The following is an 18,542-nucleotide window of genomic DNA, read 5'->3' as shown; positions in this document are numbered from 1 at the left end:
TCACTGCTACCCTATCTGGGTGATATGGAGGGTATTTGCCGGAAATGTTGGTGACTAACCTTTAAGAAATCTAGAGAATTCTAGCTACTTTCTATGGTCCTTCAATTCATCTGTTGTGCTGTTGCATTCCAGTGGCATTCCACTGAAAACAATGGCATGGTACAGTCACTGTAAGAGTCAGCATCAGTCCAGCAGCCAAAAGATTAAATGATAAGTCATCTTTTCAGAAGTTCAGTTAAAGAAATGAATTAATATGCATTTGCAAATTCAAAAAACATCTGCTTTTGCATTGTTGCTTTTTGCATAACAGGTCTGTATGCGTAGCAAATATATATATAATATGCACAAAAGAATATTTAGCAGTACAGTGTATGCTCCTTTTATGAAGGGTTTCATATATAAAACATTTTTTTAATGTAGTATTTTTCCAGCGTTCATGCCTGCTAAGAATCAGATCATTTTCTTTCTTTCTTCCTCCCATCTCTGTTCGTGTTTTTCTGTGTAGAGAAAGATTAAGTCATTTTATGGATAATTAATTTCCTGGTAAATTATCTCTCTTCCTGATCTCCAACCTTTCTCTGTTTTTATTGCCAGCTCACGGATGCTACGACTGTAGGGTTGTGCTGACTGACCCCTCTGGAGTTTTCACTTCTCCATGCTTCCCCAGTGATTATCCCAACAGCCAAGCATGCAAATGGATCATCCGAGCACCTCATGGATACATCATCCAGCTAACGTTCATTGATTTTGACATTGAAGAAGCTCCAGGCTGTATTTATGATTCACTAACATTAGACAACGGAGAGAGCCCGATGAACCTTTGTGGCATCACTGCCAAAGGATTATCATATAACTCTACTGGAAATGAAATGATTGTGTCTTTTAAAAGTGACTTTAGTATTCAAAAGAAAGGTTTTAATGCCAGCTATATACGAAGTAAGTAAACCTAAAATATTTAATGCCTCTAACAGCTAAAATGTCCTGTTGGAAGGAAATTTCCTGTAAGGATTAGAATACTTTCTAAAAGAACCAGAAATGTTCAATGAGAAGAGAAGACAGGAGTTGAAAAGATTTCAAGATAAAATAATAGAGTGTTCTTATGTATACTTTTAACTAATACTTTGTGGATGAAAATGAGTTATTTTATTCTGAAGCATGACATTCTTGAGTGCCTTAGAAAACTAAGAAAGAAAACCAAAGAAAGATTTTAGGCCTAACAGACCTCTTTAGGCCTCTTTCTGCAAATATGTACTGGATGTCTTGGAAGCACGATATCTCACTATCATGCCAGCCTACCTGCAAAAGGATGTAGAAACATGAAGGAGATCACCAGAGGGAATTTAGTCAAGCCAGAAAGAAGGCTAGCCCAGACCTCTGGTCCTGTGAAACTCCCTATTTTGGGGAGAAGTTTAAGCAAAATGCTTTCTCAGCACTTCTTCCAGCCTCTAGAATAAACTGTACCAGGGATAAAGTATTTTTGCAAGCATGCTACTTTTCATTCCTATTCTTTGATCTTTTTTCCTCTTTTATAATTACATATCAATGCTTAGATTTTTAAAAAGTCTAACAACTACTAAACAAGACACTCCTCTGCTCATGCTTTCTTTCTCTGGAAGAAAATGAGACTACAAATCACTTTAACAGCTTGTTGCTTAAAACATTACCAGAAGTTGCTTGGATGTGACAGTAAAAAACTAAAATGTAACAGAGGGAATTAGGATGATTGTTTGCAGGCGTAGTATGTTCCATTTATTCTGCCTAAGGCTTATAATTTGCAATTGCATGCTCTCAAAAGGCTTCCTTTTTGCTGAAGTCATACACCCTAACTTGATACTAGTACTGTATTAATCATTTATATTATTGTGTTGCACTTGCATTCTTTTGGTTGGTTAAATGCTGTACAAACACAGAACAAGCAGGTTTAGAATTATCTTAGTTTAGGTTTATAATTATCCACAAACACATCTGTCTAATGTAAAAAGCTATTTACATATTTATTAAACATATACTATAATTTAAAATAGATAATAAACTACAGGTATCATAAGACAAAATGACTTATGATAATGCACATAATGTCTGTGTGCAGTTCTGAAAGAAAAATGGAAATACCGTATCAGGGAAGCTAAAATATTTCATTCCATTGAGATTATTTATTGCTGATGTAATTAATTTAGTGATAATCCTGGGAACCCCAGTTCTTTTCTAGAGGAGAAAGTAAATTTTCTAAAAGATTTCCCTATTTAAAGATTACTGAACTGTAAGAAGTCATAAAATCATGTGGGTCATAAAAAGTTATATCAAACCAGATTATGCAAAATTATTTTGTTATTCCTCTTCAATATTTTAATGTTTGATTATGATTATAAGCAATAGGATGGCTTTCATCAGGAATGAAAAGATGCAATATTACCCTCAGTTATGTTCAATAGGGATGCTAGAAGATGGCCACAGATATGGTCAGAGAATCATTTGTGTATACATATATATTTATAGGTAATGTATTTCTGTGAAAGCAAAGTTAAGTTACCTCCATGCCAAGTTGATTAGTACCTTACCTTCTTGGGTAGCACTCTTATTGTTCTTACATTTTGAATAAGGCTGATACTATCCAGTGTGAGTGAAGGTATTGATGACCTTCACCAGTGTTTCATATTTTAGTGTTTCATATACATATTCATTTAGGAGATCTGTGTTAAGGGCCTGCTTTTAGGCTGTCTGGACTAGGGCTCCTGATTTTTGAATAATTAATACAAATATTAACTAACATCTTGATTTTGACCTTGGATGCCAGAAGAGTTGGATGTGTGAATCTAAAACATGTTATAACCACAGGCCATATTCTGCTTACTGTCCACAGTTGTGCAATTGAACTGAGTTCAGTAGATAATCACAAAGAATACTGCAATGTTTAACGTGGCAATGGATACAGAAATGCAATTTGTTAAAAGGATGATAATGTACCACTTTCATAAAACACTTAATAGGTAAACAGGAACATCAATACACACAAAAAAGAGATATCTACATGGTGAATGTCAGCCCTATCCTATGTCTTTTATCCTTACCTACAAAGAATTACCATAGCTATCAGAGGGAAATCTACACCAATTCACTTCCAGTTGGTGAAACAGTATAATCCAAGGAGTTTCAAAGGTCTATTGTCAAACTGAAATTATTATCACCAATGTCATGCATAGGCAAAATTGTGCATTTCTCCCAGATAAGGGGGAATTGTAATCCTGTGCTGCATCTACAGCACTCATACTTTCTTTCATTTCTCATCAATGATCTTATGTAAATAATAAAATTAAAGAGTTACTGCAATTTTTATTCTGGCAAAATAATACAAATTTGGAATGTTAAGGAGTGTTTGAAGACTCACAGCTGTTTACTATGTAGAAATGGCATTTAAAAAGGCATTAATGTTGCAGCTTAATATACAGTATGTACACAAGGCAAAATATAAGTGGGGAAAGGCAAAAATAAATGAGTAAATCAGTCTGGGGAGGAGACTGACTGGGAATGGAACTGCTTTTGTGTGACTGATCGGTTTTATGTAGCAGTGATTTCAAGTGAAGTTTCACTTTGTGCTTCCTTTACCCAGAACAAGTTGGCTGCCCACAAAAATGCTGGATCTCTTGCTTTTTTTCTGCAGCCGTGCTGCAAGAGCAGATAGATGGGTCATATCTTTGGCTGCAGCGAACTAGTGCAACTTTACTAGTCTCAGTGGAATGCAGCAGCTTACGCTAGCTGAAGAGCTGGCGTGTTAAATAATTTTCAAGTAATAGTTAAATATGTAAGCAATAGCTGCACTGGCGAACAGAAGTTAGGCACTAGAAGGGTCGAAAGGAAAACCATCAGACCTCCGTTCATGCAGCAATGCTTGAGACAATGTGTCATGTAAAAAGGAGCACACGGATGAGTAATACTGGAGTATCCCAGATTTAAAACTCAGTTCTGCCTTAACAAAAACTTTCAAGTAGGTGCCTGGGTTATAGATACTTGCTGACTTTGTTAGAGTCAATGCCTTTCTCCCAGTAACACTAAAAAGGCATCTGAAAGCAGAGAAACTAGAAATAGCAGAAGCCACCTCTCAGGGCACTGAACTGCGTTGAAAAGCTGTCAAAGGGTGGGAAAGCAGGCTGTCCCACAACGTGACAGCAAAATACTGGCTAGCTGCTCCTGTCCATCCTGTTTATGTGTCAAGAGGTGTATGTGATGCGAGCCAGTGAGCTGAAAGGGAGGCAAGTAAGGTAGGGGCTCTGAGAAGCAGCAGAGGCAGTCTTCATGTCATCTCATACTCCCATGCAGAAGCAGATTTCAGAACAATAAACTGCTTGTTGCTAGTTGCTCCTACTGTGTCCAGGCTGCCAATACTTTTGTATATTTTTCATGAGGAAATAGCTGTGTGTCCAAAAGAAGCCCTGTTTATTATAGTGCAGTTACCTTCCTAATTGAAACAGTTTAACATAATCCTGACAATATAGTCTGATCAGCTGGATGAGTAGACCATAGATATATGTATAGTCTCCCCTAGGGAGCAACCAGTTTCTGAAATGCTGACATCTGATATTAATCAGAATGATGACTGCTGTGTAACAATAATTAGGACAGAAATCTGCTTTTAATATCAATGGAAGGATTCAGTTTTCTGCACATATGCGAAATACTCGTTGTTTTTGTTCTTCTAATGCATGGGGAAGGTTCCAGGTTTAAATCCGTTGGATGAATGATGCAGAGTTAATGAGCTTTTTAAGGATTAGAGCAATAATCTCATTGTTTGCATCTCTTCATGGACTATTTAAATATGACGAGGTGTTCCATAACCTTCCTGACCACCTAAGGCAGGCTGCATAGTGCTTGTTTGAACAAGCTTTCTTCTTTTTCAGCTCTTGAATCTTTATACTTCTGGCACACTTTGGGTCATCTACCATGTTACATAAAAAACCTCACAGTATAATTAACCCATGAAAAATGCCTTTATTTTCAGTGGAAAGTTAAACGCATCTTCTATTTATAAAATTATTACAACATACTTTTGCCCTGAGAAAGGAAAAACTCTGTGAAGTAAATCCAGTAACTATGAAAGCCCAGTATTTCCCTCTCTTCCCTCACATTCTCCAACTACTGGGTTTCTATTATACAATGGACTGGACCAATTATTTCCTTGTGTGTATCCAAATGCAGTAGTATGGAGCTCACAGTCTTTGCAGACAATTAGCAGAAGGAAAACGTGATACCACAGAATATGTGGAACCGTCATAGTACATGTATCTATACTTTTCCTAAACATGTAACGACAGACACCATTCTCTCCTGTATCTCACCCTTTCATATTTGGGAGAGGGTGTTCATTCGGAGAAGAGAGCAGGTATAACAAATCTTATATGATGTGCTGTGGGATCACTTAAATATCACAATGGAGACCAGGAATTTACTGTGGCAGTTATTCTTCAGGTTTAGGGAAAAAAATAAGTTTCTGTTCCAATGTACTCACTTCAAAGAATATGAGAGAGGAAGCAGACGTTTCTTGGAGGTGAAGTCTGTCACAGAATCATGGAGCCAGAAGTAAAGCCAAAGTCTGCAGAGACTTTGTCATTTTAGGCAGGATTTTGTGTCACTTTACCTCTTGATACCATTAATATGGAGAAAGAACTATGGAGAAAGTCATGTGATACTGCTTTCTACATTTGCTAACTGTCAGTTTTGCCAATAAAATTTAGAATAGCAAATAATTAGAAATGGAATAATTCTGCCAGTGCACAAATACTTCTACAGCAATGTATATTTGCAAAAAGACTACTCATTTCTAGATACTTGTGCAAAAATCCAGAACTTGCAATTGTGAACAGCTTGGTTATAAGTGCTTGAGAACACACGATTGCAGTATTCAACAGAAGGCTTCTGGGGATGAAATGAAAAGATGCCTAATGCTTTGCAGAATCCCATTAGCTGAATTCAGGAACAAAAGGCTTCAGTTTGCCAAGGAATGTAATTGAGACTTTCTTCTACTGCATATTTAAAAGATGTAAGGCAGGAACTTCATCAGTGTAATGCAGTCATGCAGGCAAGTAAGTAAAATAATAGATCATAAAAGCAAGTCAAATTATATTTTTCAAATAGTTGGTTTACTGCAGTGCCTAATGCACCTTTAACTGATGAGTAAATAGTAAGTTTATAAATGCTGTATTGAATAAAGTGAGCTTTGGAATTTGCTTCCTAATTTGGTAATATTTCCTAACATTGCTCTAAATGCATGTTCAGGAATTGTTAGTTATGTATAGCACAGCATTCTCCATGCTATTCATAAAAAAGTTGGATGCATTCCCAAGGTAAGTTCCTCTCAGTGTCTACTATCGGTTTATTACAGTGATAAAAGCCCCCTAATGAATGTTAGATTTAAAGATATTGAGTCCTTGTTGTTAAACTTTTGACAATTTGCCTTTATCTCTCTGATTTTTTTTTAAAAAAGATTTTTGTCTATTCTTCATTCTAGTTGCCGTGTCTCTGAGGAATCAGAAAGTCATGATTTCCCAGGTTCCCGATGTTGACACTGTGTTTGTGGCAGATACTGTCTCAATCCCGGAGCTTAGCCAGTTCACACTCTGCTTTGAAGCAACCAAAGGCAGCAGTGATGATAATGATGACTGGAAGGTTTTCTCCTACAGTAATGCCTTGTCAGCAGAATCCTTCAGCTTTGGGAAGACCACAAAAGGCCATTTTCTGTCCATGTCAGGCATTGAATGCACACTTGAGAATGCACTGCCCCAGAATGCGGAGTTTTTCACAGGAACATTTGAACAGCTCTGCCTTGTAGGGGATAGCTTCTCTGGCAGTATAGGTGTCTATGCCAAAAAAGTCTATCATACAATATACTGTCCAGGTATCTTTGGCAAAGTTATTCCTGGAAATGGGAGACTGGTGCTGGGTTCTAACAGCAATGAAATAAGCTCTCTAAATGGGGACATTTACAACTTCCGCCTTTGGAATTTCACCATGAATGCGCAAGCACTGGCCAACCTCAGCTGTGATGTGAAAGGAAACATTGTCGACTGGGAAAATGAATTCTGGAGTATTCCAACTTCAGCACTGAAAGCCGAGAACAATTTGAGTTGTGGTGAGTATGTCTTGCCAATTTTTTTCTGCTTATTTTCACCCTACACTTCTGCATTGTGCTGAAAATATGATATATCAGCGAATAAAAGGTGCGTTTCTTAGGCTTTTGCTCAACTGTCACCATACACAGAGGCTTTGAAAGGGGATAATGTTGAAGGAAATTACCTGAAGGAAAAACAAATCCCTCAAGTTTATTGGGTTGTTGGCTGAAGTAATTTAAGATAAAATTTACTGCTAAACAGTTCTGCCCATATGAAATGAGGGTCACAGGAAAGTTCCTGCTAACCTCAAGTTACTCTACAGTGGTCTCAAGAGAAATTTTTACTTGAACTAATCATTGAGCGAATGTTTTTGTACCTGCCCTTTGGCCCTTAAGAGTCACCTCTGAACATTGTGCAGTATACGCAAAGAGCTAGGAAAAGCAGTTACAAAAATGTGTACCTGATAGAAAAGTATGAGGAAAGATTTAATTAGAGGAAGCAGATAGGAGTTTTAGATGTAGAGTTTTAGACCAAAATGTGGAAAGATTTAATTAGAGGAAGCAGATAGGAGTTTTAGATGTAGAGTTTTAGACCAAAATGTATTTTATCTTCCCATTGACACATTTTCAGCCCTTCTTGAAATTGTTAATCATTGGAGGTCTTTCTTCCTGTAGATAACTCCAGAAGATAAATTCTAATATGTAGTCCAACCTATTCTCATTCCATTATTCAGACACTTGTTGATTCTCAGAAGTGCCCTGGAATTATTTTTGTATATGTATATATGTTTTATATATATTTTATATATGTATATTAAATTTTTCTCATGGATTTTTTTCTATAAAATTATTATTTTCTTTTCTAATCTAAATCAAAAAAAATTGCAGAATGGACCAGCCCTTTATTTAAAAAAATAGTTTTGCTTAGATAAAATTCTAGAGATATTTGGGTAATTTTAAAATGAATAGTAGAAAGCCTGATTCATGGCTAGCAGTAGCCTATTCCAGGCACATATGATGTCAGTGAAAATCTATTGTTGCAGAATTCCACGTTCCCAAAGTTTGAGCCCCTCTCAAACATACATTTGTTAAAACAAAACATAACAAAAACAGTGAGCAGTTACAAATCCTGTTTCTCTATCTGAAGCATATGGGATCTGTCAGTATCTAGTGATGTCCTCTCCCATTTTGCCTTCCCGCTCCCTTAACACCTTCTTATTTTCCTAAACTGTGGTTTAAATGTAAACCTTTCCTCACAGATCATCAGTCAGAGTTCTGGGAATTCTTAGCTTAAATGAGAAGGTAATGTGATTAAGGCCTGCTAGTTGCTATGTTCAATGACTTATGAGGGAATAAGGTGACTAAGAATATTTTTTTTAGTTTTTAGTTTAGTTTAAACACAAAGAATAAGATTTTCATCCACAGTTGGACTGACTGGAACAGCTCTCAGCATGCCTCTCATAAAAAGATTTAAGCAATATGTGTATTAAGCATGAGCAACTGGATGCCTTAACCCACCCACTAGGACAAAAAAAAAAGGCTAATGTAAATATTAATCATGACTGATAAGGGCATTCTGAATACAAAAGTTGCTTTTCCATCCATATGAACTGACCCAGCAGAAAGTACTTAATTTCCCAGAAAATCTTACTTCTTTTACACTGTAAACCATCAAGACTGCCAGAACAGTTTTACTAAACAGTCAAGCAAGACATCTGTAAATATGGTCTTCTCATCTGATTTTGAAGGAAGTATCTTATCCTTCTTTTATATTAAGTATTATATAGTCCTGTGAAGCAAAAGTCATACTGCAGCTATGTTCATAGAAATATCCTTACTAGTTAAACTACAACACAGCTTTGTTTTCTTTTGTGATGCCAAAAGGCTTTTCCTAGAAAATACTGGGTGCAATACCACTTCAGAAACTTTTACCAATACAACAGATTAAATTGTTAGATTTTTCTTCCCTTCATCATCCTAAATAAAAGTCTTCGTTGTAACCAACCTTTAGTCAGAGTCAGTCAGAGTATCAGCCAAGAATAAACCACTGACAGTGGTGAGATTACATTCACTCATTGGGTTTCATTTAGCTGCAAAGAAGGATTTATTTAGAAAAGAGCTATTCGCTCTGTTCCTATAACGCTTTTCTTAGGAACTGTATGTAACTTAAAAGAAAAAAAAGAAGCATTTAGTAGTGAACTCAATATACTTGTGTTTGAACGACGCTTGCATTTTTCAAGGACTATTATTTTCCTGATTTTTCAGACAAATCCTTTACAAGTAGACTTACTGAGCATTAAAATACTGGCAAATTGTTCCAGATAATCTTTTCATGATTTTGCCTTTTCCTCGTTTATTCCTTAGACTCATGTTTTTACAGCTGTGCAGCCATGGTGGGGTGTTTCTGGAAGACTTGATGGAATTTTGTTTTTATTGCTGTACCTTAGTACTACTTGTATTTAAAGGTGTATATACACTGCAGCATTCACAGGCTGGGTAGGCATACCCAAAGTAACTTTAAAAGGAACAACCTGGGTAGTGATGGCAGTGTTACCCCATCAGTACAGCACTCAGTGCAAACTGATTGGTATTTAATCAGCTTTTTGAATGGATTTGGAGCCTGCTGTGGTTACATATGTAGCAGGATATGACCTCTCAGGTTAAGGCTGACTTGCATATATATGTGGTTATGACTCTAATCACAGCATTTACTTCATGTGCACTTCATTCAAGTCCTTGCTTCCCAGTGGCTGGCAAAGTCCTTAGTTTCACCATCGAATTTAACTTGGGATGGGATCTGTCTGTCCTTAGGCAGCTGAAGGACAGGTGTTTAATGTGGAGCTATTTACCCCCGGTGATCTTTATGATTAGTGGAGTGAAAAAGGCTTTTCCAAAGGTCAGTTAATCTTACATTGGAAAAGATGTCTCAGTGAAGTCAGGTGGTTTATGCTGTGTGAGTGCCTTTTTCTCTTCACTGACTATAAAGAACGTCTAGTGTGACAGGTGCAGATTTGGATATCTGAGTATTAGATATCTTAAAGTGATACATATCACACACAGTATCCATAATACAGCAGATACTTATCTGCTGTTCACATCACTTGGCTTCATAAGGTAGCTTTTGCCAAGTACATGAACAGATTTGAGATAGATACTTATCTAATATTGATAGAAGTATCATCTGATCATTATGTTTTCTTTAGTGCGCATTGAAGGAAAGCTTGGTCTGGCTGGAATTCAATCCGATTAAAACTTAAAAAAACATATTATTTAATACATTGTCTGAAAATATTCCTCTTTAAAGGGTACAATCTTCTGACCTAAAAGTAAATGTAAATAGGAACATTATGTCAAAACTGTTTCTTTTAGTTTAGTCAATTAAAATCACAATTGTTTTTAATGCTTACTGAAGAAAATATGATGGTCTAGAGATTTTCCAAGTGAACTTTCAGATGATCTTTCACTGATAAAAAAGCAAAAGGAGCATTAATTTACAACAGCTTTTGGTACCGACTGTTTAATATTAGCAAATACATTTTTGGAAAAAAAAGTCACCCCTGAGGTAGAAACTTGGAAGAAACTTCCTTATATAAGTATATAAGTTCCTTTATATACTTATAAAAGTATATAAATTTACTTTTATATAAGCAAATAAGTGTGCCATGGAAGTGCCTCATATAAATTTCCTATAACTCAGACCCTCTTGCCCTTTAATATCAGTAGAGGATTATATATTTTGAATTCTGCCTTACATTTAGTCAGCAATGCATGTAATAATATCCATAATATTATGGCTATAGGACACCATGGATATATGACTGCTGAGTGTAGGCCCCAGGCTTCATTTGCTCTTGCATCGCAGGAAGTATGCTCAGTGCTATCCGGACAAGCTGATGAGCGATGGCTCTTTAATTTTATAGAAAGATATGATGTTTCATGAGAGAACCTCATTGAACCAATATGGTTTTGAAGTGGTTAAACTAGAGCCAAAAGGGCATCTATCCCAGTAGACTCAGATTATGCCATGCTGTATGGCCCCATTATTTTCAACATAATGTGCAAAAGCAGCTGTATGTGCAGCTGAACCACTGAGATGTACAAAGCGTAATTAATGCTGTTTCATGAGTTCTTTTTGTGTTAACCATCCTTATATCTACTGATTTGTTTCTAAATTGCCCAAGTGTGTGCATCTAGTTATGAATAATGCAATAAAGATGCAGACTTACAACATTATCTGTTAATTAATCATGCATGCCAGAATATTAATCATGCCCACGCCTTGGGCACAGGAACAAATTTAATCACTATTTATCTACTTAGCGTCTTTCACAATGCAAGTTTCTCAGAACTGTGCATTGGGCAGCCTATAACAGCAGAGTATAATTATTTCCTCGAGGAGCCGTAGCTGAATGTAGCATAAATTCTACGGCCCTATTGATCCTGCCATTTATAGCCATTTCAAGGGGTATACACAAATGATGCTCACATAGATGTTTTCTGTTTAGCTAAAGCTGTGGAGAGTCAAAAAAATGGTGAAGAGTATGTAAATAAATGTAACTTACAAGTCAGTGAGATTTTCATTCTTCTTATTGCTTGGCATAATCAGAAAATGAGAATACTTATGAGCAATTCTTATAAGCATCAGTTTTGCAAGACAGAAATCAGAAGGACCATGTCACTGCCAAATATAATGTATTTTAAGACATGACGGTGTTATGTTCAGTAGCCAGACCGCTCTAATTATTTGAATTTCTTATTTTTAAGGCTCATACCTAATTCCCTCTTCTACAATTGAACCAACAAGTTGTGCAAACCTGGGAAACCTTTGCCAAGGTAAGAAGTTTCAGTTTCATCTTTGTTAAATCTTTCTTTTCTTCTGTTTTGTTTTGATTCCATTCACTTCTTTTCTTTCTGAAGGACCTGTAATAAAAAGTAACTAGGAGAGGAATTCCTTAGCCTCATCAGATGTGTGGGTGTCCTGTTAATGTGGAAAGAATGTGATCATTCCCTTGATAGTATATTTTCTGAAGAGTTTCCAATATAGCAAAGCTGAATTAATCTGCTGGTTTTATTGCTTTCTCACCTCTTTTCCTTCTGCAAGTTTTAAGAGTAAATTATTAATCAGGATAGGAAGTGGGTAGATCTGCAAATAGAAAAGGAATAGATGTAAATAAAGGAACTAATTGTTATCCAGATTTTTTCCAACTGATTGCTGTCAGTCTTAGTACATTGAGATTATCAGGTAAAAAGTTATGATCCAAATGCAAAATTTAGTGACTATTAGTTAATAAAACACTAGTTGCAGCACTTAGTGGTACTTATTTAATGTTAAATATTTCATATTAATATTAACATTTAATATAAGAACACCACATGGGACACCTCATTAGGTCTTGAAATATCATCCCAGATGATGCAAGTAATAGGTCAATCGTAAAGATTTCCAAGCCATGCAAATCAAGGCTAGTTAGTATCTTCAGCTCTGCTTAGACACTTAAATTCTACAAAAATGTCCTGCATGAACATCTGCTGTTTGCACAGAGCATTAATGGGCACAGAACTTACTCATGAGATGATATGCTATGCTCACCTTCAATCACAGTAGCAGCTGTACCAAAATATTGTCAAGCTCCCTTTTTAAGCCGAATGATAGAAGACAGAGACTGGAGAGATTAAAATAAGAAATGGGGAGAAAAGAAGTCTTAGAACACTTTATAAATCAACATTTATTTAGCTTAAAAATACAAAGCTTAAAAATACAAAGCAAAACACACTCTTATTTGGAAGTCAGTAAATGATCTCAAATTAGCTTCAGTATATTTCTCCCACATGTTCCTGAGGTAAATTTGCTCAGGATCTTGAAGCATATTTTATTGATGCATATAGGGAAAATACAATGCTAGTTATCATAATTTGATGTCGAACAGCAGATTTCAGGTATCAGACTCAACAAGCATAATACAATCCAAATACTGTTACTGAAACACCATAGGTAGATATGACAATGACTATCATTCAGTATTAGTCTTTTCTAGACTTTTCTAGATAATGCAACCACATCTAAAGATGCCTGTCTATATTCTTGGAAGAACTCTGAAAGATTTCTTCTATCACAATGGCATGGTGTGGAAGGAGAGAAAATATCTTTCATTATATCGACTGCAAAAATGGGTACACTTGCAGACAAATGGGTCCATTTTCCTAAAAGCATGATCTTTTTTTTTCTAGCTTTATTAACCTGCCTAGTAGAAGGTATTACTTCAATTAAAAAATGTTATCTTTCCAACTGGTCTTTTTAAATCCTTAGACCATCACATCTCCAATAAATTGTAGTATTGGGGTAATACTACTGTTTCCTGACATACCTACCTTCTCTGCAAAGTGATTGGCAAACTGTAACTGTTATTCTGTGTGTTTGTTCCTTTGAAAGTGGCAGATCAGTCATCATCATCATCATCATCGTTGTAATAATGAAAATCACAAAAAGATTTCTGTCTGTATATTTCTGTCAGCACTGTAGACTTACTTTAATCTGAAAAGTTAGTTTGTATTCTGTATTTGTTTGTGTTTCTGCATTGTGCAATAGCTACCAGTAAAAGAGGTCTGGCTGCCAGATTATTTGTCAGCTACAACATGATGAAAGCCTTCTGTTTTCTTTATCACGAGTATGTTATTGTTTAGGATCTGAATATTAGTTAATGTTTTCTTTTGTTGAAAGATACCTCCCTTAACAGTGTTCATTGGAAGATAAAATCAGTAAGTAGGCTTAAAACTTGTTTCTCAAAGCATACAGTCCTAACTTACATGGAGAAAGAGCTTTTTTCTATTATAGAGGGTCATGTTCACTTTCCTGGTGAGAACCTCTGTTTACTGTAGCCTCCACCTCTTTCCTCTCTTCCCCTTGATATTTTCCCTTACTGAAATCTGAAAATGAACCCACTTCCTAATTTGAGAGCTGACTTTAAAACTTTCAGACTCAGAGGCTAGAGTGCTACAAACCGAATTAGGCTAAGCTATCGGTGCCTTAAAGCATGGATAGGAACATAGGAACTTGCATGGAGTTTTGTACTGTCATTTTGCTCAGTGTTTTCCTTCTCCCAACCATTCTGCTAAGAAAGACATTACTTAAACATCTGACCAAAACAATATTTGTCAAAATATTAACCTCAATTCAAATGTTAACCTCAACTAAAATGTTCAGGCTTTCCCATAAGCAAACTGACAACGATACTGAAGAACATTGTCAGATGTTGTTTCTAGCTGTCTTGACTGTCAATATTCTTTTAATTTCTTTCACATTTTCATACTACTTTCATTGCAAATACTTACTCACTTCCAAAAAAGAAACTGTAACTTAGCTCACAACTTTTGATTTACAGGATTCTTCATCTGATCTCCATGAGTTACAAGAGAGAGAATTCAGTACACTAGTGGGGTCCCCTGGACTTTATTAACATTGCCTGCTCCATATATCATCCATATAAATGTTATCATTTTATTATAATTGTTATTGAACACTCCCTTGGGCAGTTTTCTATTATAAAAACTTAAAATAGGATAGGAAAAACAAATTGCTTTGCAAGGCAAAATTTTTAGGGATAAAGGACTAACGTGTTTTTGAAATGGATTACAGAATGTAGATCTCCATTGGCTTAATTCCCATAGTCTTTCCCAATTCTGTTCCTTTTGCCAAGTTGGCTAATATAGACCTCTTTTGTTATAATTAAGCTAATGTCTAAAAACACACAGGCTATTGAAGTATAATGTTAAATATTCAAAAATAAGTCATTCTGCATTTTGCTATATAAAACAAATAGAAAGCAATTAACAAAGATAAATAGAATTATGCCCCTTCCTCCCTGCCCCAAAAAGCAAAAAAGAAAGCAAAACGACCTCATAAAAAAGCAAAAATACAATTTCTTGCTTAAAATACAATTTTTTACCATTTCTGGTTTCGTTCTTGGCCAAACTCTGCAAAGGACTTTTAACATTGTAAAATTATGCTGCACCAATCTCAAAACCGTAAAAGAGTTTTCAGGAAAAGAAAAAGAGCTATTTCAGCTAGTGGATTTGCATTGCTTGTGAGTAACTGGATGAAATTAAAGTATTAAAATTAAAGTATTTTCCAATTTATTATTTTAAAATTTAGTAGGATAATCTGTGAATTGTTTTCTTCCTCTGGAGTATGTACCTTCCCATTCTGCTGGGAGGGGAATTCGCAATTTTGTTTCTCACACTGTATGCAAAAAGCACTGTAGCCAGTCCTGGGAAACATTTTCCAGTGTTATGTGGGATGAGTCCTGTCAGCATCAATGGGAACAGAACATCTAAAATCCTACATGAAACTTTCAAAATACATCCATTCCAGTTTTCAAGTCTGATTGTAATTCTCATCATTATGTGGAGTTAATTAGATCCTTACATGGATGTTTTAGTTTCATATTATTTTTTGGTCTTCACTTCCTAAGTAGGGTCAACTATTCTTTTCAGAAACAAATATTCTAAGTGCATGCATCTTAGAATTTATGAGATCTATTTTCTGGTCTTTGCACAGCTGTTTGGATCTGACACTCACACAAGAGGATTTAGAATTTATGAAAGCAGTACAGGAATTGATTTTGCAAGCCTTAATGGCAACACTCCCAGTGAAGTCAATGACAGTAAAGTAGCAGGACTGAGACCTCAATTCATATCCATTCATCACATTGTACAGAAAAAAAAAAAAAAAAGAAAAGTGTGTGTCTTTTTTTAACATGTATGGCATTATATGTAGATGATTTCATTTTACACTGTCATGCGTTGTTCCCATTTTGTCTTACCTCATTAACATTCATATTTCATTCAAGTTCACCTCTTTCTCATCTTTGTTACCAGCTACTGTAAATGCTACTACTCCTACACCACCCATTGTCACCACTAACATGCCCGATACTAATAGAACCGATAAGCCAAACAATGGTAAGAAATCCTGTGTTACATTTTTCCTTGTACTGTGTCTAGAGCAAATGCATTGTATTTAAAGTGTATTTTTCGTAGTATCATAATATCAAGAGTCATGCCTCAGTTCTGATCTCATTTACACTGAAAAAAACAATCAGAAGTAACTTCACTAGACTTGACAGTAATATAAATGAGAACAGAATAGAACTCAGTGGTTATTTGTATTATGTTTACCTAGTTCTTGTCTGAAAGGCATTCACTTTGTGTCACCAATTCCTTTTGTCCATGCAAAGAACAAAGGAAAGGATAAGTATTTTTTAAAAGGAGATTGAGGAGTATCATGGTTTTTGAAATGTTTTATCACTGAAGATTATTAGGCATCATGTAGCTATCAAGTGTACAGCCAGGGCAGTAGTACTCAGGGATTGTCTGTTCCCTACTGGCAACTTCCAGAAGCCAAGTGGAATCATTCTTATGGAGCAAAAGCACTTCCACTGAGTCAATAGGAATCTTTCCACTGACTTCAAGAAGAGCTGGATCAGACTTTACTAGGGAAAATGTTGACAGTATCAGATATCATTTACTTTTCATCTACCAAGTTTAGGGGAAAAAATAAGCTAGTAAATGAGACTATTATTAGCACCAAACAAAAAAAGGATTTCTTTTCAGATTTTCTCAAATTCTATGATATCACTGTCTCTCAGAGACTAAGCATCATTTTGTGAGGAAGTACTAAATATTTATTATTTTGTTAAAGATAGTTGTTAAGGATTAACAGTAATATGGAAACAATTAGACTTGTGACATTTTCACAAGAACCTTTTTAGGAAAGATCTTATTAGCAGTGAGCTCCACAAAATCCAATTGGCAATTGGATTTTTTTTAACACATCAATTGTAGATTTTAACTGTAGATTTTAAAATTCTTGGAATGCTTTTTCTCCTGGCAAATCATTTCTTGTATATTGGCAGTCAATACAATAGTGAATGTGAAAGAATTCATCTGAATTCATTTTATTTGGATTTACTGAACTATACAAGTAAGAAGAAAATCCTGATTATTTCATCCCAAACTGGGGAGGTGTTTCTGTTTCTGGAGTTGCTTACTATGTATTCACTTGTGAACAGTTCAGTAGACCCAGGTCTTATTTTCCTAGCCAGAGAAGGAACTGAATGCCCTATTAATCTTAGCGTGAATAAAATCTGGACATCCAAATTCTTTCTTTGGCTTTGGAACCCTCGACAGAAAGCAGAAAGAATAAGCAAAGTAGGCCAAATTCATTTACAATATAAGTAAATGAAACTTCCCCTGAGTCAGCTGGCATGAACTTCCACAGACAGTAGGTTGATTATTGGACAAAGAGTAGACATCCAAGAACAGAGTTAAGTTGAATATATTTTCTTTAATCCATTAACTGTATGGCTTACACCACACAGACCTGCAGGAATTCAGACTTCCTGATAGAGTTATCTTCAGGAAGAAGAGAAATTCATCAGAATTCTCCCACTCACGACCACAAGGGCAGCATGAGTCTAAGATAGAAGGAGTCAAAACCATAGGAATTATCTCAACCCCCATTATTTGGCCAGTGAAAAAAAGACCTCTTCATTACAATAAAAACTCAGCAAATGAGAACCAAAACCCAGAGAGAAAAAACATGTACAGTGTGTTTCTTCTGTCTGAGTCCACATCAGCTGCTTCTGAGGAGACTGGTAAGGATACCTTGGAAGATTCTACAGAAAACATGGATCAAGATAATACTGCGATGAATCAGTTACGAAATTCTCCAAATGACTCTAGAAATTCATTTCATGATATATATGATGTAAAAGAAGGTATTACAGATCATCCTGAGAATGCAGAAGTTCCTCTTCTTCAAAACAGAAGTGTGGTTGCAGAGCTAGCATGGACTTCAGCAGATGGATTAGATTATTCTGGGTCTGAGTCAGCATTCCATTTTTCCATTAGCAGAAGCACCACTGACAAATACAGAAAAGAAACTCTGGGACATTTTTCCTCCAACAGTGGAACATCCAGTTTCATGAATATAACCAATATCTTTGAACCTGTGAATTGGTGGAGTGAGACTATATTTCACCATCATACCACCTCTGACATTCAAGAAGAAAGCCATCATTCTCTTTCTAGGTTATGGTCACCTACAGAAGATGAATCATCATTTCAGAAAAGTAGACTAGAATTTCTAGAATCTGCATCTCAGAGTGTTTACATGGAAGTAGAAGAAGGCAGGTTTAATAGAAAATCTTTCTCTTTCTTAACAGCAAACAGGGATTTTCTGTTTACAAAAGCTATGTATGATATGGAGCATCATTCAGAAGGCATTACAAATTTAAACTCTGTGAAGACTGCATATGCAAACTCAACAGTTTTTTTCCAAAATATAAAAAAATCATATACACAAATTATGCCTGACATCCAGCTAACAGATAACTATATAGTCCTAGGATACAGTAGAAAACTACCAAAACTTTCAGCACTTCTG

General features: G+C 35.7%; 1 protein-coding gene across 3 annotated transcripts in view; it reads left to right on the top strand.

The window, feature by feature from the left end:
* Window positions 1-18,542, top strand: part of ADGRG6 (adhesion G protein-coupled receptor G6) — a 314,344-nt gene that overhangs the window by 35,940 nt on the left and 259,862 nt on the right. For 2 of the 3 annotated variants that reach the window (XM_088522776.1, XM_088522775.1), the window contains exons 1-3: window positions 6,466-7,120; window positions 11,864-11,932; window positions 15,974-16,057. In XM_088522776.1, coding sequence (XP_088378902.1) covers window positions 6,529-7,120; window positions 11,864-11,932; window positions 15,974-16,057 — 745 coding nt within the window. In that variant the 5' untranslated portion in view covers window positions 6,466-6,528. Of the gene's footprint in view, window positions 1-594; window positions 937-6,465; window positions 7,121-11,863; window positions 11,933-15,973; window positions 16,058-18,542 lie in introns of those variants that run through there. The other variant, XM_088522777.1, reaches the window with a different exon arrangement.

This window comes from Tinamus guttatus, unplaced genomic scaffold (assembly GCF_059628265.1).
Source record: "Tinamus guttatus ecotype Peru unplaced genomic scaffold, ASM5962826v1 Tinamus_guttatus_pri_ptg000164l, whole genome shotgun sequence".
In the NCBI taxonomy this organism is placed as follows: domain Eukaryota; kingdom Metazoa; phylum Chordata; class Aves; order Tinamiformes; family Tinamidae; genus Tinamus; species Tinamus guttatus.
This window is presented reverse-complemented; position numbering and strand designations above follow the sequence as displayed.